At 35.3% G+C, this 24,725-nt stretch overlaps 1 protein-coding gene across 2 annotated transcripts in view; it reads right to left on the reverse strand.

Annotated features, from left to right (window-relative positions):
* LOC116717296 (mannosyl-oligosaccharide 1,2-alpha-mannosidase IA) overlaps positions 1–24,725 on the reverse strand; it is a 213,724-nt gene that overhangs the window by 73,619 nt on the left and 115,380 nt on the right. For both annotated transcript variants that reach the window (XM_032558561.1, XM_032558562.1), the window contains exon 3: positions 13,892–14,007. In XM_032558561.1, the coding sequence (XP_032414452.1) occupies positions 13,892–14,007 (116 nt within the window). The remainder of the gene's footprint in view (positions 1–13,891; positions 14,008–24,725) is intronic.

Raw genomic sequence — 24,725 nt, forward strand, 5'->3', positions numbered from 1 at the left:
GAGATCCATTGTGAAGTTTTCATAACTGTTGATTTGGAGACGAATGTCATCTATTGATGTTAATCCAAAGTGTTTTGTGAAGCCAAAGCAAGCACATCTATGAGAAACTGTAGAATTTTATACTTTTCTCTGCTGAAAAACATTGTGGAGAGACAGATTTCATTTTCTAACAGGAATGGGCAAATAACAAATAACAATGGTATCAATATGCTAGATTGGCTAGCGACCTTGCCTGACCTCAACTCCATGTAACATGTATAGATTATTGCCATACTGACGGAGATGAGACAGCTGAAGCAAACAAGGCGTTCTTCAACATCTCAGCAGAACCACAGGTTGAACCTCTCCATGCCTTGCTACGTAAACTCAGTAATTCATGGAAAAGGAGACAGAGCCAATCACTGAGTGCAAATGCTGTACAATACATGAAAATTCTTGCTAGTAAGCCCACATTTCTTCAGTTTTATTCATCTTGTGTAATACTGTAATTTTCTGAAAATGTTATTTTGTTTTGTTTTCCATTTGCGGAAAACAAAGTTTGAAATATATTTCTCTCAGTGTAATGCATATGGGTAATACACAAATACCAGTTTCTGAATAGAACTGCTAAAATAAAATAACTTCTTGCTCTAGTTTATTAGGATGTAAATCAAGCACAGGATCTCTTCTGAGAGTAAAAGTATGAAATTTGATGAAGTGAAGAAATACTATCTTTTTGTTTAGTCCCACTCATGGTGAATAAGCATATGGAATAAATGATGACAGCTAAAATAAAGCAATTGACTTCAGAGTAGCTACCTACTATCAGCTTGTTAAACTCCAAGTGTTACTCAAAACAGCAGCAGAAAAGGAAAAACAAATTTCACAAAGTCTACATAATAAGGGCATCAAACTACAAATAAATTTAACTGATTAATTTTTTGCCTAATTATGCATCATCATAATAAAAATAAGTTGAAAAACTTTAAAACATTTATGAATTTTTATCCAACTAATCACATACTGGAACATGCTACTTAGCAGTATAACCACTTGTTTAGTAAAGCTAAAATAAAAACAATAAACAAAGCCTCCCCTGTTACTAAAGTGAACGATAGTCTGGGATTTAACTGTTTACTTTGTGTCCCTCATCTCCTCACTTAGAAATATAGAACAAAAGCAACTGGATACTACTTTTAACAATGCTTCAAGTATTTAAATGAACCAACTAATGAAAGACAAATTTGCATTTTAATGGCTCAACATAATGTAATTGCTGTGCAGGAGGAGCCACAGCAGAAAAGAAAATTGATTAATGAGGGTAATGACTCACTGGGTACACTGCTGTCGAAGCTTGTTGGTGTTCTGCTTCACTAGAACACCACAATGAAGCGGACAGTCTTTGCCGCTTAACTCTCAGCTGATGAGCGTTCCACAGTTGTGGCAAAGATATCTGCTGTTGCTCAGCCCAGATCTGCCTGCGAGCCTGATGGCATGGCTGGCTGCTGCGCTGCTGTGTGCCAAGGAGCTGACAAGACTCTGAGCCTGGTGGGGTTCCCTGCTCAGACGTTAATGCAATGATTTACTGCTAATAAAGAGGCATAGTTGTCACTGGGTAGATGACTCTCAGCATTGCCGGCATCCAGGTTTCCACAAGCTCCCACAGTTCAAATTACAATTAGACCAATGTGACAGAAAGAATGACCCAATGAGCCAAGGCTGAAAATTAAGCAGATGATTGCCTCTCCAACCAGAGCTGCTGATTCATACTTAGTTGCTGTGATTTAACTTAACGCTGCTAATTAACATGCAGAAATCATGAAATGGACCAATCTGATCACGTTACTCTAATCTCTGCCAGTGCACCAGAGCAGACTGCACACAATTTAAGCACAAACTTAGCACCGTTGAAGAAACCTTAATTGTCCACAATGCCAACATTAAATATGTTTAGTGCAAAAGCTCACAGAAAATGATGTGGAAATTGAAATGATGGAACAAAAACAGGAAAATGTTGAACCATTGCTCATTTTTTTCTCACGAAAGCACTAGGGTTGTATAGCAATATTAACATTCTATATGTTGATATCCAAAAAGTGCAACTCTTATGTGCAACTCTTTGTCTGTTGCAAATCCTGCTATAAAAATGGTAGCCATCTCAGAAATTATGTCTGCTACTGGAGAGGATAGATGAACTGAGTGTAACTTATCTCAAAATTAACTTCACCAAGCAGAGAAGCCCAGCTTTCACACCATAAATGACTTATGAGTATTACGTCGTTAAACTGTTCAGTTCATAGCCTGATAAAATAACTGAACAGTATCTATAATAAAAAATGTAAATTACAAAAGCCAAAGGTAACAATGTCATTTCAACCTGTCACAAAAATGCTGTGGCCATGGGAAGAGAGCCTGAATAGGAGAAGAATGCAAACTTTAAAAAGTAATAAAAACAATAAAAATAGTTTTTTGGGGGAGGCCATTTACCAAATGGACACTGTGTTTTTCTAGAGAGGAAGTCAAGTGGAAATTAAACAGCATCTTCTGTATGCAATACTCATACAACTTTGGATAAAGCGTTCTTATTTGAAGTCTGTTGCGACCATTTCCCAGAGAAAATTCAACTCATGAAAGGGACATGAGTGTCAACTAGTTAATCTTTTGGAGAACTTCGAAATTAGAAATACTATTTTTACTTGATAGGCTTAAGGCAGCCGTTTTTCTCCTGCATGTGATTAATCTGCACTATTTGAGAGTGAATACTGTTGAAAGCGAAGACAATTTAGACCAAACTGTCTTATTTTGCAGAAAAGAGACATGAAATGTTTTTTTTTTTATCTAGAAAGCTAGAGCTTCTGTGGAAATTCTTTTTTTTTTTCATCAACAAGTACCACGTCAGTGAGCTGAGAATCTGTTCTGAAGTGTTTTTTAGTGGGAATTGAAATTAAAGTGAGCTACTTTCAACATTTTACACAGAACATTTTAATTGACAGGCGGACAGTAATGGGTATCAGCTGAAATACATCAATCTATGTGCTGCAGTCTAGTTAAATTCTCACAATGAATTTTTAAAACCTCTGCCTAGCCACAGTGAATGCCTAATTTTGTCTCAAATCAATAGAGTGTGGTTTAATGGTCTGAGCATAGAGACACTAATTTGGGCCACTAGCTTATTGTGAGAATATTCAAACGTATGATTCAGTTTATTTTTCTTTCATGGCATTTATCCTTAAAAGCCCAGTAATTAACAAGCATATAGGATCTCCCTAAACATTATCAACTAGGCGCATGGAGAGAAAACTGTATTTACACCATAAACCTCCACTAAATGCTTTACTTTGTGTAGTAACAGCATGATGAATAATTAATCAAATACCACCCGGGTGATAAATTATAGCTGATATACGACCCAGCCCAGGACTCCATATCCTTCTCTTTCAGCCGATGGTCTCTTTTTATACATTTGCAGACGCAAACAGACACAAACGCAGAATCAGAGCAAGCAGCTTGGTGTGTACATGTTTCTGCTTCCTCCTGGGGAATCCAGCGGCCTCCCCACCACATCGTATATGATAATGTGCACGCCTCATGGGACATTGCTATGCTCTCACTCCGGAGTTATTATTCACCCTGCTGCAGTCCATCCTTCTTCATGACTCTGTGTGCGACTACCTGCTTCCATCTCTCATCACATACTGTACACACCTCCCACTGTATCCGGCCTTGCTGACTGAGCAGCATCCTTCACTTTTCCTCTCCGACACTGGAGGCTGCTTGATTCCAAACTACGAAGATGAGAGGAGGACAAAAACTGCCTTCTGACCTTCTGGATTTATACTGATTATATATAACACATGGCCACGGATACCCAGATATGTTTAGACACAGTAAAAACAAACAATCTTCTTTCTAACGTTTAATCTTTTAGTAACGCTTACCTTACAAAGAGAGCTCTTTATATGTGCTAATCCATCCCTTTATCAAAATAAATTTATTTTCATGAGGTTTATTGAAGCTGATATTTTTTGCAAATTTCAGTTTCTTTCCATGAATAAGCAAAATTATTATTTTGTAGTAGCCATTTTTGTTTATATCATCAGAGTTGCATCAGCAGTTGCGTGTACACGCCAACAGCTCGAACTCCTGTTTTTTTTTTGTTTTTACCATCTTGCTGCTGTTTTGATGTCACCTTCAATCCATTATTTATGCAGCAATGTTCACATTTAAAAACTGTGATATGACAAACACAATTTTTTTACATTTGAAGCTATTTGTATTTTTGAAATGATGTGTACAAGTGAGAATCAAGGATAAACATTTGGTATATAATCTGGCAGAGGAGTGCATGAATTATAAACATGCTGTGAGCAAACACAACAATGCATCATGCAAAATGTCCTCTGCCGCCACATTCCGAGACAGAATGTCAGTTCAGCTCGACCTCAGCTCAGTGGCGCGGCGTCTTTGCAGAAACAATCTCTTGACGCTGCAAATGACACCGTTTCTCTTCAGACGCCTTCATGACTGGGAGCAAGTGCAGTCTCGTTTAAAGCAGACAAGAGGTCAGGAGGGGTCAAAAAAACAGTTCCGTGGAGGTAAACAACTACCCGGCTACAGGTCTCATTGCTACCATTTCTAATGGCACTAAATCACATTCTTGTGGGAACACATTTACAGCATAACTGCTCATATAGAGAGATAAAAACTGGTTTGATTTAAAATAGAAATCAAGCCAGTTTCAAGAAATCAAGAAGAAACACTGAAGGTCTTTCTCAGAAATGTGATCAATCTTTAAAAACCGCTGCCATTCTGAGTCAAGATGAAATCAACTGGGCACAACGGATTTACAGTGGCTGTAAATCAACCAACATGAAAGGTTTTTGTTGTCCTAAAGAACATTTGGAAGTGTCCTACACATTTTAATATGGTTGGCTAAAAAAGGCAGCAGAATGTTTCTCTGCATTCCTGTCACTGGCGTGTTGGGATTTAGTTCCAACAAGCCAGTGACAACTGCATTATGAAGTTATCAGACAGATTTTGTCAGGAATCTGAAATCTCTTAATACAATCTCTCACCAAGCATCCGCTTTCTTTCTGAGAGCTTGTCCAGCCTGAAAGCCCGATTTTTTTTCTGGATAGATACAAAATACAAAGTTGGCCTCCTGCTCCAGCATCCCTTTTTTAAAACAAAACGACAGCAACAACACAAAACCCTACTGGGATCATTCTTCAAAAAAGGTCAAAGATAACCAGAGTCTAAGAATAGGCTACTGTTAGAAACAAACCTTGGCTGCTCTTTGGTGTTGTTGCTGCTGCCCTTTATCTGAATGTCATAAAACTGTTTTTACACTTAAGCAAAGTTCTTCACTTCTGTTAATATACAAACACCACCACAATTTGATAAGATAGACTCAACTCTTGTTCCTTCTTTCACTATCGAACTTTAGCAGATTTCTCTGGTAATAACATATTTTGTATGCATATATATATCAAATAACATCTTTTGCTTTATCACTGAAAACCATAAAACTAACCAGTTTGGTTCAGTTCAAATTACCATCATATGAGAATATAAATAATGAGATATTTCAGGCTGAAACAACCATATGTTATGCTGCAGGTCTATCTGCAACCTTTTCACCAAGGACATTCCAACATTTCCCTCCAAGAAAGGAAACCGTTTTCATACCAGGGTTAATCTGTATTAACCCTGGTATGAAAACGCTGCATATTCAGGTTTTAAGTGCTATGAGGTATATTCATTGTTGATAACATTATTATACGTTACAATATTAATCACCGAACCCCATAGAGGGAATTTTTTTTTTTTCTATTCAGATTCAATTCAGTCAATTTTTCACATTGGAGTCCCTCTTTAGACTTTCTTGACAATAAATATAAATGTTTTCTTTTAGGATTAACAAATTTCATCAGAAAAAACAGACAGAAGATCTCCATACATCCTCAAGAATACTCAAAAATACCCATGAGATTTCATGTTTGCTGATCTTAGATTTGGAAATAAAAGCCTGAATGAATTTTCAAACAATATTTAATCACTATGTCTCAAAAATTATTGCCAGAGTAGTTCTAGTTATGCTGAAGAGGCTTCATGAGAATCGTAGAATCCTGATGGGAAATCTTTAATCTATATACAGGAACAACTGTGACATCCCAACAGCATGAATTTCACAGAGGAAATGTGTGCAAATGTTCTGATTACTCAGTGTGAGAGCACTTTTAACACATCAGCATATACAGTATTTATTATACAGCCTGCAGGCTAACATCACAGAACACACAGAAAAGAAATAGATTGTTTTATTGTCTTCTTCTGCCTTTATAATAAGTCAGCGGCAAAGACAAAGAAATCAGCATACAGGCTGTGAAGACTTTTTTATATACCCAATGTTTTATGTAGGATGGCTATTTTAGACTGCAGGATAAAACAATAAAAAAGCAACTTAAAAGGAAATGACTGTTCTGATAACATGTAAAGCATAACTATTATCAATCCGGATCAGCTAACCTGCTCTTTATTTATGAACATAAATCACATATAAAATAAGAAAATGGGATAAAACTAGGTGTGTAACAAAACATTTTAGTTGTTTCTTTTCCAATCAATGTTTTTTTTAATAAATCATATTCATATAATAATTTCAGTCTAATTACTGCAGTTTTTCAGCAAGACTCAGCTTAATGTGATCTTCATAACAAAAGGATCAATGATATCCCCGTTCTTAGTTTTTATAATTATAGTATAAATCAAATTCTAAATTCAGTATCATCTCTACAAACTTAAAAATTAAGCACTTTTAGTTTTACAATTTTAGTTTTCACTAGCAAAAAGAAAGAAAAGTTCAACCATTATCTTAGAAATAAAAAAGTGTAACAGCAGATATTAATAAATCCAATTATTGCGATACTGTTGCTCATTATAGGTATAGCAATAATACTTCTGATAAGTCCAACTATTTTCCTCACTCCTTTCTCTCTCATCTTTTTCTTATGATTCCTCCATTGGTTTTTGTCTTAGTCTTTTACAGTCTTAGGCATTTTGTGCCAAGTGTGAACCAAAGTTTGCCTTTTAAACAGCAATAAATAATATGAGGTTAAGTACCGTGCCCGGTTATATAGCAATAACAATGCATTTAGAATATATTATGTAGCCCTAACGAATAGATTTCATAATCTGAATGGAAAGAGCACCAGGACGCAAACTTTGGCATTGCTATTTAGTGACAGTGGCTAAATAGCTTACAAAACTTTAAGTCCTCTGTCTTCCTATCACAATTTCACTTTCCAACAAGACAGTATAAATTATTTTAATAAGGTGAGGGTTTCTTCAATGCTAATTAAGCCAAATTAGGTCATTTTACATGCACCTGAATAGTGTATTGGGAAAAAGACACATATAAAAAACTGCATTTCAATCTGGCAAAAATCTCATGAGTTCTCATTACACCACTAAGATTTAGGAATAAAAATTAGACAAAGAAAATCAAATTTCTAGCTAACATTTGTTTTTTTGAATATTGTTACTGACAAAAAAAAAAAAAAGATCCCAGAAATGCCCTGTCGCTTTAAGCTGAAAGGCTTGGACACAAGAGCCTTGGATCCTAATGAGCTTGTTAAAGTGGTGGCTTTTTTTTACAGACTTCGTTATGAAAGGGTAAGATGATGAAAATGCCAAAGCTTTAAAAATACTCTGGCTACTACAATATTGTCCCAGCATTCAGCCTCCTCATGTAAATGACAGCCTTTGTTATGTGGTTGTGGTAAAGAGAGGTTCCAGATGCAGGGAGCAGACAGGAGACAAGCGGATTTGAAGCAAGAGTTACTAAAATTACATGTGCAACAACAAAAAATGCAAAGAAAGAAAATCATAATCACTCCTACAGTATTTCCAACATTAAGCCAAATCCACAGCTGATGAAATTGAGGCATTAAGAGTTGAACAGATGGGAAGAATAACTGTAGGGAACACTACGATCCAACAGTAAGCAGGTGATAACTCAAAAAAAAAAAAAGTACAACTGAATGATTTAAAAAAGGCAAGAGTCAGAAGGGGAATTGTAATTAAAAAAATTACTTGACTTGAATAGATTATAAAAAGAACACTAAAAAGAAAGGGTCACTGAACGCATCTCCTTATCTTCCTTAATTGGCAAAATAGAGCAAACTTAACAAAAATCCAAAACATAATAAAAGACCCAAATTATGGAAGGCTCTAAATATATTCAACAATTTTAATATGATAAAGTTTAAATAACTACCAATGAATGTTAGAAGCAAATGTTAAATCACTACAAAAATATGAATATGGTCTCAATACACTACGGACGTTTGTTTTTAATAGCCCCCGACCCAAATTTATTAAAATGTCATAGCATTAGACAATTATTACAATCAGACAATGAATGAATTGAGTTTTTAATATGAAGTGGGGATAAAAAAAAATGTTCTGACTTAAAATATTTCCATCCTTGTCTTGCTTTTTACAATTTCCTCCTCTGATCCGCTTACAGGCTGCTTTCCATTGGATTAAGACCTCTGAGAACTGAGTCTTCTCAAACATTCATGACCTCAAACAGTAATTTTAGGGTGCAATAATTTGACTCTACTCAAGTGAGACCCTGATCAAATAAAGTTCACAATAAAATGAGAAGAGCTGAGTCTTAATGCAAATGAGTAATAAAATCTGAATGGAGATATAAGGTACAGTTTTAGAGTCTTCGTTCGTTAAGTTTTTTTTTATTTAATTAGATCAAGTTTAACAAGCTCAGAGAGAGCAACTCCTGACCCAGACAAAAACTTTTAAACTAAAGTGAAAAATTGCTTTTAAAGCACTTACTACTAATCAAATAAAAGTTTGCTATGTGATGATGTTCCCACACAATTATCGAGTATTTATGCAACAACAGCTTGCTATAAAATGTGGCAGAAACATGCAGCAGCTCCTTTTGTTCTGATAAGAGGGTCAGCCACCAGAACGATCTGGTTTATACGCACAGCTGCTCCTTCAAATTCAGCAAGAGGATCAAGCTGACCATCTTACAGTCCTGTGGCCAGGATTCATCCAGATGAATTTCATTTGTTCATTATGCAAATAATTTAAAATCTGTTGTTTTGTCTTACTAAACACTGTTTCACAAGTAGGAGATTATCAGTTTTTTAGATTTAACACTTGGATTAAGAGAGATAATGAGCAGAGGCTGATGTCTAAGCCCTAGCAGAAAGCGAAAGACAGACATAAACCTGCTCCAAATACTCGTATTTCTTTACTACTGTAACACTGTCCTTGTCTGTCATGTCCTTGTTTCACCGCTAACAAGTTATAGACCGGCTGTCAGTTTGTGTCGAGCTCTGGATGACAGACAAGCTTGAACAGATGAATCAAGCTCTACAGTCTGGCTCACTGCATCCTGTGACACTGTAATGTAATTACGAAGAAAAGTCTACACGAAAATCCCTCCATATGAATGTTGCTCTGCCACTTCATCCGTCATTATGCTACTGCAATGCCATAGATTTAAGTACTCTGAGTATTAATACTTTTATTTCTAATTCCTGAAATAGTTTCAGTAATAAAACAGAAGTTAATTGGCAAGATAACCATATAAACACATTATTTCACGATTGCTAGAATAATTAATTAGTCCCCCAAATTTAAGAAATGTGGGAAAAGAAACTTCCCACAGAAATATGAAAGGAGTTAAACACTTTATAGTTTTAACACCCAAGTAACCTAAGTAAACAACAAAAATATATCACTAATGCCTCATTAAAAAAATAAATCATTAAGAACACAAACAACATCTTCTTTTGATAAAAATGACAATTCTTTTTCTAAAAGACTATTTTTACTGAATTGTCTTAAGTTACGTTTAAAAAAAATGATTATATCACAGTCATCTTGAGTGGTCTTGGAAAGCTTATTGAGCCAGTAGCGCTTAACCGTTTGTATAATAAAACAGCGTGTTGTGACATCTAATCAAAGATCCAGAAAATCTTGGGACAAAAGCAGCCATTCTGGACAGCGTAGTACATGAGGTGTTGCACTTATTTACTGTTAACCAGCAAACTGTAAACCGTAGGTTTGCAGAGGGTTTTGTGTGAGACGCAGCAAAACTGGCTCATCCACTGAGAGAAAAAACAGCAGCAGCTCATATTTATCCACTGTTTAAAGATGCCGTCATAGGATTTTAACATAATCCAACATGCAATCACATCTTTCAGGGCCCTAAGCAGCCCCTAACCCAGATCATTTATAATAGTGTGCCTTAGAGTGCATACATATTTGGAGATTTAATTCATACTGTCATTTGTGAGTTGTATCCAACTTCCCCAGAGCAGAGAAAGTGGAAGTCGTTCTTTTAGTGGTGAAGGAATGAGGGGGTGAATCTGATGGATGGCAGATGACACTCGCGCCATAGTTCACTGTGAACTGTAAATCTGTCTCTCTGTCTTTATGATTGGTGACACTGCGGCTGTTAGTGGCTGCTTCAGCAAGGGCTGCAAGTGTTGCAGATCCCACTCACTATCTTCTAGCCACCAGTTAACAATCATAAGTTTACTCAAAGATGCATCATAAACCACATCTGCCTTTCTGTGTTCTTCATGTTAAGAAATAAAATGTAAAATGCTCTGGTGTGTGGTAGAAGCTAACATGTAAAACCCATCCTGTCATGACCCAAAAACTGGCAGTAATCAAGACTGCTGAGCTCTGAAAAATAAGGCACAAACAACATACTGTCAGAGTGGTTTAGTTTAGATTATAAACTAGAAGTTCCCCGTATTGGAATAAAGATTTGGACACAATTCTTACATTTTCATTAAATTCCCCCCAAAAATTCTGTGCTAGGGTCAGTATGTTGACTGCTATCAGGATATCTTACAAACTTTTAAATCAATTATGAGTTTCACTTTATCATGATACACACCAATTTGGGATAATTAAGTGTTCTATTGACTGTTTTGAAAAAGCAGAAGAGCAACAAATATTCTTACTCTCGTAAAGAGGAAAGCAAGAGTAGAAATATTTACTTTTTACTTAGACTTAAGTAAAAATATAGAATAAAGGCCCACTAAGTTTTGTTTCAGTTTAGTCAAGTGCTTATTTTGTATTATGCATTTATGCCATTCTGATTTCTAGAAAATAGCACTCAGCCGGACGAGCTGATTTTAGACAGAAGTTAATTAATCTGGCACTCAGCCTGCAGTCAGCTGCTGAACAGACATGTTGCTTCCAACTCGTAAGAGTGATGGGTGAGGTTCCTGTAGTTTCCAAAAATTAAGTGTTTCACAACAACACGAAAAAAAAGCCTTTTATTTATTTATTTTTTTTTAGAAAATTCTTCCAATAAGCATGTTGAATTGAATTTTACATATTTTGTTAATATAACCAGAGATGAATTATAATGTATGTATTATAATGATTGTATATTTCCATATATAAATTGGAACAGTTTGCCTTGCAAAGTAGTTTGAGTTGACATTTGTTGTGAACTGGTGCTTTATAAATATACTGAATTGCTCAACTGAACATAAAGCCGAGGAAACCCGTATTATCCCTGTTTTAGCTGACTGACCGACAGTGGACAGTAACACGTGGGGAGTGGGATGATGAACATCACTGTGCTTCAAATAACTGAAGAAACTCCAGTAGTTTCTCTAGCATCTCATTAAAAGGACTTCAAACTGTTGAAATGATATATCTGAAACCACATATTTAAAACCTTAATACACTTTGAAAGTGTTAACTCTCTCAAGCCAATAGAAAACACATCAAGATAAAAATGAAAGCTAAAAGTAAGGAATATTTTCTCAGCCAGCACAACCTAAAGTTTGGATATTGTTGTAAGATGCTGTGAATAGATTGAGTAATTGGCCTAAATTTAAAATACTGCACTCAGCAATACTTGCGTCTCCATGTTTGTTATAATTACACATCACTGCCATGTTTTATTGCATTCTTTAACCACAACCCAGACATGACCTCTCTGATCTACTAAACTTACAAAACCACATACAAATGACCCGATACACTTGACTGGCTGTGGAGAATCACTCAAAAACCAGCCTTATTTGGCACTTTCTCTGGCCTCCACTCAAACCAACATGGTATCTGTACTGGCAACTCTCAGCTGCTCCCGGTCTCCAGAAAGTCTCTTAATGAAAGTGTCATGGCCTCTTCTATCGTTGTCTCTCCCACAGTTTTCCTATCTGTGGTATCCTTTAAACCCCTCTTCCACACTCTTTGTGGTATTCATCACATTTTCTGCTTCGTAAAGGCCTTTCAGTGACTCTCAGAATCCCATCAGTCGGTAACACGGCGTGGTCTGTGGCCACACAGGACGCTGTCTCAGATCTCTGCTGAAATATCCTGAACTTTGGAAAACTGTCAAATGCAGTTAGAGAACAGAAACACAGCTCAATAAAAACTCAATAGAGCCACTATCAGGCCCACTCATAAAAAGTTCATTAAGTTTATGTAGTGAGGGACAGCAAGTCTGTCACATTGAAAAAAGAAGGAATTACTCTTCCTTGCCAACAGTTTGTTAATCTTTAAAAATACAATGATAAATGTTAGCAAAAAGCATGTTAAGCATACTGAGTGGAAGAAAATGTCTCCAGAGCACTAATCAATGAAAACCTAACTCATAATATATTCCTAAATGGTGGGTATTAGGCTTTTTAGACTTTGAACTACAATCATTAAAAAAAAAACTTAGGACACCCCTTTCACATTTTAGAATTTTTTCTAAAATTCTAAATATTCACATATAAATTTACAATATTTTTATCTCTGAAAAAAATCATTGAATACAGAAAATGCACAATTAACAAAATATTATAAAAATTTATTTTCTCATAATGAATAAGTGAGGACACTCCACTGCCTAATACAGACTCTTAGCCTGTTTGACTGAAATAACTTCAGTGAGAGACTTCTTATAGTCATCAGCCAACTTCTGACAGTCTGATGAAAGTTCACACCTGTTACGACTGGCGTCGTCAACTTAATTATGCAAATATGAGTGTGCAGGTGCCTGTCTCTGATTGGTTCCTAGAAGACGACGGTGACGTCCAATTGGCGACCTCCCAGAGGTATATAAAAGCTGCTGACGTGGACTTCCTGCCATCCATCCTCAGCTCATCTCAACCGGCCACATTGTTTGTCTGTTAACACGATGTAAAGTTCTGGAGTTTGTAGGGGTGAGCTGCCGTTTCTGTTTCCTTAGTTTTCTCATGTTTTTCTTAGTTAGGGAAGTAAGTTTTTGTGATTTGGTTTATTTACTTTCAATTAGGTAAGTTGGTTAATATTCAGATAGTTTCCTTTTGTTTGTTGTTTTCGGCATTAGCTCACTTTGAAGCCATATGCTCCACTTGTTGCAACATCTCAATCAAAAATACATCTTTTTAAAATAAATAATATTATAAAATGTTCAACTTTGTGTGTGTTGGCTGCTTGGGATCTGAAGAGGATGGATCCTTCATGTTATGATCTGGCCACCCCTAGACGGATCGTAACAACACCAATCGTTGATTTCAGCTGTGATATGTCTACTTCAAGAAACCACATAACATCTCAATGAGGTCAAGATCTGGGCTTTGAATCAACTCAGACTTTCCATTTCTTAATTCTCAGTCATTCTTTTATATTTACTTGCATGTTCTGAGTCACTGTCATGTTGCACAATTCAGATCTGCTTCAGTTTTATTTTATTTTACAGAGTATTTCATATTGCTGCACATTTAAAGAGTTCTACAAAAAACTCTTTATTCTACACTTTTAATAAAGCATTCCCATTATTTATACAGTCACACAGAAATGTATTTATATACTTTGATAGAATTAAAACGAACAAAGAAAATACACTTTTTGAAAAGAAAGAAAAATGACTCACCGAGTTTAGGTCCAAACTAGTCTGCACCCACTCCTTGGCATCATTATATTCGTCCATCAGTCCCATAATATACAGCGTGTCCAGTGAGTCCACAATAGAAGCTCCTCTTAGTCCACCTGCAAAATACAACAAAGATTTTAGACAGAAAATTAAAATTGAAGGAAATCACACATTAAAAGCATAAACAGTGACATATAAACCAGTACAAAGGTTTGCAAGAAAGGCCTGTTTATTGTTTTTCATATAAATTGTGCCTAATAATAATGATCTTTAAAATTATATGCAAATTTATTCATGCCATCATACATTATTCAGATGTTCTACAAAACCATCAAAATAATTACTATTCTATTTTTTTTCTTTGCTCACAACAGTTGTCCCCAGCAAAGTGTTGTAATTTCTTTGTGACTTGAAAGAGTAGCTATAATACCTACCCTAGATTAAAAAAAAAAAAAAAATCTGAAGTAATCTGTTACTCATAGTACAGTGTATTTTATGTTCATTTTAAAAGAGATTACATTTATGGACATTTATTTCATTGTATATTGTGAAACTGACCATCTGTCCTTGAAAATTAGACACCCAGCTTCTCTATCTGCTTGTAAATCCTCTCTGAAAACCCACTCTGGCCTTTGACATCTTATGAGTTTTTGGTTCTGGCTCATTTCTAATATATTTGTTGTTTTTTTGTTTATTTTTGTGCAATTTTATTTTATTTTTTTACTAACATGATACAGTGACAAACTATAAGACAAGCAATTTACACACTTAGTCACATGATTATCAAAATCATCAAGAATAATTATCAAATATATTAGTCAATCAAAAGCAACTGTAACGGTCCAATGCAAGCAAGCGATTATCTACTATTGCTACATGCTTAGCCAGGAAGAGTAATTGTAGCAAGTCAATGACTCACTGCAATCTGCTGGATTTCCTTGCACAGAAACTTTTGAAACCAGATTGAATAATAAAATACATTTAACTGCATAAGTAGGATCAATTGAATTGAAAATATTTATTTTTGTAAAGCGACTTGAGATGACATGTAGTGAATTGGCGCTACATAAATAAACTACGTTGAAAGTTTAATTTGAAACTTGTGTTTTTATTGTTGAATACTGTATTTTATTTATGTATTTATTCATTTATTTTGGTTTTTAATTTTTATATATACACAGGTCTTGGATTGGAATAATCCCTGAGGTTTGTAAGGAATTCACTCAAACTGATGTTTCAGTAAATTTTGAATAATCTATAGTATCTACAACACAAAAGGACATTTGTTTTCACTGTTAAGGGGGAAACATTCATTTAAGGTGAACAAATTCTGAAGCTCAACCTTTGACTATTAATATTTTGACTATCAGCAGAACTTTTAAGGAAACTGAAAAACTGAAATGTCCCTGATGTGTTGAGTTCTCTAATTACAGCGGTGATGCTAACAGATAATAAGAAAATTGCTTGGTGGAGCCCAGATGAGAATCATCCTCTCTCAAAGATTATAAAGCATCCGTAGGAACACATCAGTCACAGCTACATGAAAGTCAAGTTATTTAGGAATCAACCAGCAGAGCAGGATAAAGAAGTGATGCACTGGATCTGGATTAGAACGAGCTGAAGAATTTCCTTCTTTAACTCTGTGTGCCACCATGTATGTGCATTTATTTTTATGAATCTCATTGGTTATTTCTTTTCAGGACCTAAGTGAAAAACACAAGGAGGTGTTAATTTAATCCTGTTCCCATGCTTGAACCAATTTTCTTCTGATAACACAAAATGTTATGCAAATGCAGCTTAAGTTCACAAAAAATGTCTGGTACAGTTATTCATTGCCCTTAATAAATAACTGTAAAAGGGTTGATGAACAAATTATAAATATTATAGGTTTAATAATGAAGAATTAGTTAAACAGACTGATACACTTGGAGCCTCAAACTATAAACTTCTAAATACAACAGAGTGGAAACTGACCTGGTTAACTGAGTGAAGTGATGGAAAAAAATATGCTCATCCCTGAGAACAGGCAAGCCAACTTTAGATGGCTGGATTGAACTGATGCAACCATTCTGCAACCTGGCACATCAAAGACTGTGGCTTTTATCAGGAAGCTCACCGAAAATGCAACCAGTAACCATACCTTTGGGCATCAGAACCCAAATCTGGAAAAAAATAATAAATCACACAAATCTCACCACTCATTCTGGATTGACTGCTGAAGCTGGATTTACAATGAGTACAAGTGTGGAATAAGATTTTATCAAACAGAAAATGTATTTCTGCCCAAATGCTGGAAATGTTTGTAGTATTTTTGTGTATTTTCTTTTATAACACTTTACATCCACAGTTCATGTAGCAGCAAACAATTAAAATTGATTGATGATCAGTATTATTTGTAAAATTAGGAACAGTATTAGTTGCAGGGCATAAATAATCTGATGTACATCTAGTCTTCAAACAAGCATCATTAAAAGATGTGATAGAAGTAGGTCAACATAATGACCAGTTGATAACTCAGACCAGTATTTCTCATTTGTAAAGACCAGATATCTGATATTGCAGCCAAAAAACCTACAAATCTTGAGAGAAAGTAATATCAAAATCCACCACAGCTCTTACTTTAGTTTTCTAAAGTGTATAACTACTAAAAATAACACTTCAAGAGCAAAACTAAAGAGAAAACAGGTATAACAATCAGACCTCCAGAGATCTTTGTCAATATCACTACTTCAATTTATTGTGTCATGAGCATTTTTGTGACTACACTGCTCATTAACTCTGCCATAGTTATGGGAAAGGCTCAGCTTTACAGTATCACATGAACCCACAATATGCTGTGATAAACTCCTCTTCTGTCACAAGTCACTGAAAATAAGAGAATGTCATGGTACATGCATGGTGCACTGGCTTGGGTTTCACAGGCATAATGCTGTGTTACTACAGTAACATAATTACAGTCTGAAACTAAAACAATATATGTTATCCTCACAAAGTTTTTGCTATAATACTGCAACTATCATAAAATAATCCACTTTCTGAGCATCCATGTGTTTCCCTGATGAAAGAGCATCTCATAAGAGAGAAGTGCTAGCTGACAGAAGACCATCTGTTGAGGTTACGGAGCATAACTTGGCATAGTGAGCTGGATGTTAGCATCATGCATTAGTAATACTATTGTGCCTGCACTACTTTTGCAGAGAAAAGAATAAAAAACATTTTTAGATGCATCTTACTTGACTTTACTTATCAAATGGTCTTATTACTTCTAAAAACAGAGGTAGCAAAAGTAAAAGCTGAAGAATGAGGTGCGATCAGATATCTAAAGACCTCTGGTTATCCTAACCCAGAAGTACAGCTCCGTAGCTTGAGGCAAACTAGAGGAGTGTGGAAAAATTCCTTTTGAAAACAGCACCAGAGCTTGGAAGATTGATTGACTCCAAGGATTCAGAGAGCAGATCAATCCATCATCGTGGACTCCTTCAGTTTCCTTGTTCTTAGACTTTATTTCTTTCTGTGGGCCTGAGCTAAAAATGGAAGCCGAGTCAAAGATCCTTTTGAAGACATAAGCAATTGAAGTGCCTTACTATGTATTTATTAAGTCAGATCAAAACACAGACACACAGCAGAATTTAAATGCTGCAGCCATACAACCATGAACTCTCCTTATTACAGCCTTCTGAAGCTAAATCAACAAAAAAGTTAAATTATAATATCATTGTCCCAACTCCTATAGATTTTTAAGTCATTAGCAGAACCCAGGTCAATTTTTGGTAGAGGCATAACAAAGCAGTTCTGTAAAAAATTGAAATTTATTAGCCAATATGCTTTTTTTTTGTTTTTGTTTTTTGTTTTAGATATTTTCATCACATGGTCACATACTAATGCACAGCCAAGAGTATCCTGCAATTTCTAAGTCAGGGATATTTCAAGTGTAAAATATATTTACAGATATTTCTGTTTAAATCAGTGGAAACAAAAACATAGCTTATAACCTTGAGCTTAAATCTGCTTATTAAATCATTCTTGACAAGAACTTTTTCAGTCACTTTTATCTACAACATATTATTTTTCTGTCTGGAAAGGTTCTATACAAATAAGGTCTTACTTATTAATATTTTCTGTGAGGTGTAATAAATATCTGTTTATTCTAACTCAAAATGTCTAAAATTATCCAATACCTCATTGTACAGCATTTTGAGGGAGATTTCAGCTTCCATTTAATTATACTGACCCAGTTCAAATAATAAGTGGAGGACTTTAAAACAACTGCCAGTTTACACAGACTTGACCATCATAGAAGTTTACCCTTTTTATTATCATTTTTAATTTAAAAAAATCTATTTTTTTAAAAAGGTTTGCCATGAGAACAGACCACAAGATGCTGCACAACTACAAAAATAAAAATAATAATTGTAGCACCTATTTGCTACTATTGACATATAAATGTATGCCTCTACAGTCAGTAACTGCACAGGTTTACCTTGTATGTGCTTTCTGAAAAAAAAAGTAAGGCCAGCCTAAAAATCCAGAAAAAAAAGTAATATTAAAAAATTCTCAATGGTTAAATTAAGGTTATTAGTATAAAAAAAGAGAAAGTCTGTGCAGAGTAAAAGTCCAAATATTTGTACCTTTGAGATGCAGTGGGGTGATTTGGAAAAGGCTCTCAATGTAAGAAGTCTCTCAAACATTTGACATCTGATCTGGGAAACTTTCCTCAGGCTGATGTCAACCAGAAACATAATTTTTTTTTTTTATCCTGGCAGTTTCTGGTAGATGGATAAAAAATAAGCATTTCATGGAAATCATTTCAACAAAATGGGATAATATTAGGTAACCCTCCACCTGAAAAGCTAACTTTTTCCACAGCAAAAATATTTTTGTGGATTATGTAAAATGAGGCATAGATTAGACACTGAAATGTGAACATCTCTTTAAGAAAATAACTGAATATTTAATGGGGTCATAGTTCCCAGACTTTATGTATTAAACATCAAATAAAAAGCTATTAGAAAGTCACGGGCTATTCAATGTTTATTAATTATGAGAATCACAGTGGAGTCAGTGAAGTTATAATAGACAGGTCAGGCCCACATGATAAACTCTAAAGCTGGACTTTGTTTCATAATCTTACTGGCTTTTCTTATTGAGTGAATAGGCAGTATGGTATTTAATCCCTTAGAGGTTTGATTCAGAGGCAACATTACCCTGTAATTTAATTTAGCTGGCACATTCAGTATGATAATGCATACAAAATATGTGGCGATATTCTTAAAAAGAAATCCTGTGCCTATTTAAAATTCAACTGGTACTGGAATTAAAAGTGCAAAGCACTAAGCAGATAAGAGGATTCGGATTTCAAAGATGGATTGTTTAAATTCACCCATGGGAAAAAAGAAAAGTCAGGGTTATAGTTTCTCATCTTAGCAGCCAACTCATAACATTAATTGATAGTTAAACTTTAAAGATGGGATCATTATGTAAGGCACGCCACAAACATCATAAAAGTGAATCTAATTGATACAGATGTAGGGAATCACCTAATTATGCTGTCCTGTTATCAGAGTTTGGCAGCATCCTATTATTAATCAAAAGGCCAATCAGTGGCTTGTTAGCACTACCTGGCACTACAGAGGGTTAGCAGGCACTCACGTCTGTGTGATGTTAATAAAATCTAGTTGTTTGCTATTAGAAGCAAAAGCTCAAAAGGTGCACAGAGGAGGAGGCTCTGTAGTTCAGGGGACTTTTGATGGAGAGCAAAAACAGAACTTTGGGTGAGAAGAAAGTGGATTTTGAGGGAGAAGGATTAAGTTGGGTTACTGAACAGAACACGAAAAAGGCCATGAGAAACAATGATTGAGAAATGTCACGACCATCTGTCAACTCAGGCTTTCGCAGGAGACTGGAATACCAACGCTGTCTTTCAGCCTCCTTGGGAGGAGTAGATATATAAAAAATGAAGGAGGAAGCAGAAATTCCGGTGGACATTTTTACAAAAAGGACCTTGTCTTTTAGCTTAGTTTTTATCCAACTTCAGAGTCAAACAAAGTGTTTTTAGAGTAAGAATAAATCTGTTTACACACCAGAGGGATATGGTTAATCATCTCATCCATCCATTCATCCATCCATCCATCATCTTCTGCTTAATCTGGAATCGGGTTGTGGAGGCAGAAGCCTAAAGAAAGATACCTCCACTTCCCTCTCCCCAGCCACATGGTACAACTACAATTAGACCCAGATCTACACATTCTCTGAATTTTATGCAGTGTGTTTCTGTTTTGCCACCGGCTATTAAACTTGGCTAGGTGTTATTTGAAGAGAACTATTAAAATGTACAGAGCTTTGTAAAATGTGACTGAGAGAAATGATATGTGATTTTCTCTGTTGGTTTTGCAGAAATTTCCCTCTCAGTCTCTCTTTAGCAAAAATATCACCACTAAAACAATGTCCTATCTCAGATCGTTTCCCACAGCTCAGGTCAACTTATCAGTGAGATCATTCTCACTGAGTTCATTTTCATATTTTGTCATTCCATCTATTCCCATTTGTACTATATCATTAGACTAGTGTATAAAGCTCAAAGCTGATAAATAATTTAATTATGAGTTATCCGTATATTTTTAAGTGTATTAAACCCTGTTTCTATGTTTTTTTTCATACACAGATGTCCTTTGTTTTCAGGCACTTGCTATACCTGGGTTGATGAAGGATGACATTCTTTTTCATGAAAGTTGATTTATAGTAACATCTTCAGTAGTGATGTTCCTATAATAGTGATTCAGATTTTGATTAAAGTTTGGAACTGTTCATTATTTTGAAATAGGACAGAGTATGATCTGACCTCATTTAGGTAGATAATATTTTCTTAAAGTAGACTAAAACAGATGTAGAAAATTACACATGACCATATATTTTTGAAATCTGGTACTGAATGTTTGCCTTGTAGGTGCGGTTGGCATGGCTGCATACCAGGAGTTGATACAAACATAGGGATAATACAAACTGAATATATTGAATATTTTAAACCCGTATTTTTCTGACTCTTTTCTTGTTTTTCCAACATTACTTCTACTTTGTGAGCTTTACCATCACAGCCATTGAAACTACACAAGTGATGGTAGCAGTAAAAGTCTGTTCAACATGCAAATATAACATATGTATATAGGATTTGCATGGATGGAAAATATTGCCATCCAACCAGTTCTTTGCAAATAAGAGATTCCACACATTGACATGAAACAATTGTGATTTGATATACTGTGCAGCTCTAATGGCTGGTTTGAAATTCCCCGTGGCAGACAGTCTTATTACCTGAAAAAGTCAGGTGTGAAACAACCAAAACTGCTCAAGCACAACATGGAGCAGAGGCGAAAATTACTGGTTCCCTTAGCACTTGAATATTTCTGCTGAGAAATCACACTTTATAATACTTCTTTTCTTGAAATGTCAACTTATGTAAGAAACAGTCATTTGTATTTCTAAATTCAATCACAGTATGTTGTGGTATTTATTTCTAAACAATAAAAGTGATAATAAAAACCTACCTAAAATCTGAATAGTTTTTCCAGGAATACATCTTTCACTGCAGACAGTCAAGACCCTATTAAAGCAGAAATACTGCTATAGTGGATAGAGTTTCAGTAGCTAAATTTGATCAAGTGTATGGAAGTCTTTTCTTGGCAAGCAATGTGTTACAGTAAATTCTGAAAACAAATAAACTGAAAGTGTGACATCTCAAGTACTATACAGAAAGGGATAAAAATAATTAGTATATTTGAAAAAAAATATATAACTAATTTTATTTCTTACAGTGTTTGTCACAATCAATCTGCTGAACTTCCTGATTGCTTCATTGTTTTTAGTGGCAACAAAGGAAACATAAACTTTGAAAGGAGAAGAATCAATTAACTTCAAGTTAAGAAGATCTTCAAGGTTTTGGTTTCACCTTATTTGATTCATTTTTTTTTTACATTTCAGCTTAAAATGCATAGAAAACAATTAAATATAGGTGACAAAAGGTCCATCTATCAATGTTTATAGCTTTTCTGAAAATGTTATGCATTTCAATGACAACATTTTCCAACTTTACCATCACAGCCATTGATGGTAAAGCTCACATCAATGGTTGTGACATTTACCAGCTTCAGTAAGTTGCTAAATGTTTACCATCACATTTAGGCATGATATCATTGCCTGATCCAAGTAATAACTTCCCAGTTAAATAAAGAGCAGGAACAATATCAAGTTAAATATCAAAATACACATTCCCACTTCCTGAGAGTCAGGTAACTTCAGTAAATGAAGTTGGTAAATGAGTGAACTGTTTTATCACTCAGTGTTCAACCTTGATTTCCCTACTTTTCAGCTGAGTTTTAAGGGGTATTATTTGCAAGCAGTCTGATAAAACAGTGTGTCTGATTAAAGAGACCCAAAGGCCTTGGGAACTATCCAAAGATAAGCAACCAGAAACACACAGAGCCACAGCTTCCTGGGTTCAAACCAGGTTTCCAAAAACATGAGGATGCTGTATGAAATGTAAATACAAAAGCACAACAGAAGACTGTTATAAATAACTTAGAATGACATAGTCAAAGCTGACATTGAATGATCAAGGAAGCACCTTTTAGTTGGCAATAGTAGTCAGTGCAGCCCAGAATCTTTGAAGTTAATATGTATTTAGAAGTATGACTTTCCACATTAAAAAATCAATTAGAACACCCTCTTCCAAGTTGGAAAGTCTGAGATGCCAGGCATACATCAAATTTGAATAAAATGTGCCCAATGTGTAGTCTGTTTATATTAGATTAGATTATACTGTATACACCACACACACTTTTTGCAACAAAATCTTCTCTATAAATACACAATTTGATGCCTTCTGTACACCATACAGACTGGACAAATGACCCATAAATCACACTTTATGCTCCTTATTCTCAACAAATTTTAGCCTCAAGTGGAATTAAAGTGTGCACCTATGGAGTGCATTAAATCTGAACAGCTCTGAATCAAAACAAACACATTTTTGGGTCTTGTGTTGATTTTTCTTTATACAGAAAAAAGATGCATATTTAAAAGGTGCCTCGAAGAGTAGGTGACAACCACTGAGACAGAGCTGTTTGAAGAGCTCTGTTTACTGAATAACATTGTTTAATTTATAAAGCAAAGGAAAGCAGAGCCAGCTTCAAGCCATATGTGTGTATTGTTTGAGACACTGATGTAGCACCACTGTCCATGAGGGTGCAGCAGAAGATGAAGATATGTAGGCGGTTCAAAAACTAACAGCTCTCACTGAAATGGTAAAAACACAGCAGACAAGCTGCATGACTGCTGACATGTAACACGCTGTGAATTCAGAAACCCAGAATCTTATTAGTATTCTAGTTTCAATTTCTCATGCTTTTGACTGTATAAGATTTTATCTGCTAGAAGAGTTGCTATGCTGTAAATCATTAAATGTTCAATCATAAATCAACGTTATATTTTACCACCTTTAATATTTTTTGCTTGACGCCTTTGCCAGTAAAAATACTGAGTGATGCCCTAATCATTGAACAAACATCACCTTCAGTGATGAGCAGCACAATCACTGCAGTGTGTTCAGAAACGTAAGCAGAGTCCTTCCATATTCTGTTAATACATTTATAAGTGCAACGCTACCATGGTTACAAGAAACCTGCATACAAATAATCTTCTTAGCATCTGTTTAGTATATTACAGCAACTACAAACCCTGTTAGACTCTCTGCATGAATTATTACCAGGAAGGAACCACATGGACAAAATTTCAGGCATATAATCACAATCTCACCCCTTTTCAGGGTACACAGGCGTCCTAACTTCCCTTCAATGTGTCTCCATTTTCACCATTATGATAATAGCCCCGTCAAAGTGCCCTGCAGAGGAGCATGTATCAGCTGGCGCTCTGTCCCTGCCAGAGCAGTTTCTTGGCAAGACAGTAGAAAAGACACAAAAATTGATACATAACGAGAGAATAGAGCCAGAGCCAAAGTAAAGTTGATCAATTATGAGGGCTGCAGAGCAAGAAACAACAGAGCCATATTTCTCAGATAGAATTTAGCAATAAGAACTTAATTTTTAAACCGATAAAACATAAAAATGCTGAATCTAGCACAAAGTCCAATATACAAGTGTACTGTTTTCAAATGGTTTTATATTAAGGGTGGACTGATAAATCAACCCAGATTTCCTTAATTTAGGGAGATTAGTGATCAGTTTATGTGAAACCAATCTTATCCACCGTTCTTATCTACCTCCACAAAAGCATGAAATTCAGCCATCATCTCATTTTGCTCTGCTATTAAAAAGGGGCTGATTAACACACCAGGTAAAATCTGCACGTGCGTGGTCAACAACAGTCACCCCACTGTTGCCAACCCAGCAACTTTGCTGCTATATGTAGCAACTTTTCAGCCAAAATACATTGGTATTGGCCAAAATCAAAATCGACAAATGGGGATTGTTAAGGATCAGTGGTCAGCCAGAAAACTGCAATCCATACTTTATTTAATACACCCTATTCCTCCTTGTTTGTGATTTGTTCTTCTGTAAATCGACTCTTGTGAAATATGACAGATTATGACCCCCAAGGAAACGTGAATATTGCCAAAACTTCCTGGTAGTAATTGTCATTTGTTGGAGTCATTGAATAGGCACATTTATCCTTAGTAGACTATGAGTAGATACATAGAAATGATTTAAATCCTTACATTTAAAGCGGTTATGAAATCTCCCCAAAGATGGTTAGAAATAATCCCTGACATGATGAAAATGTCTATTTTAGCCATAGAGGAGTTTCAGTTCAGAAAAGCTTAGGC

This window comes from Xiphophorus hellerii, chromosome 3 (assembly GCF_003331165.1).
Source record: "Xiphophorus hellerii strain 12219 chromosome 3, Xiphophorus_hellerii-4.1, whole genome shotgun sequence".
Classification (NCBI taxonomy): domain Eukaryota; kingdom Metazoa; phylum Chordata; class Actinopteri; order Cyprinodontiformes; family Poeciliidae; genus Xiphophorus; species Xiphophorus hellerii.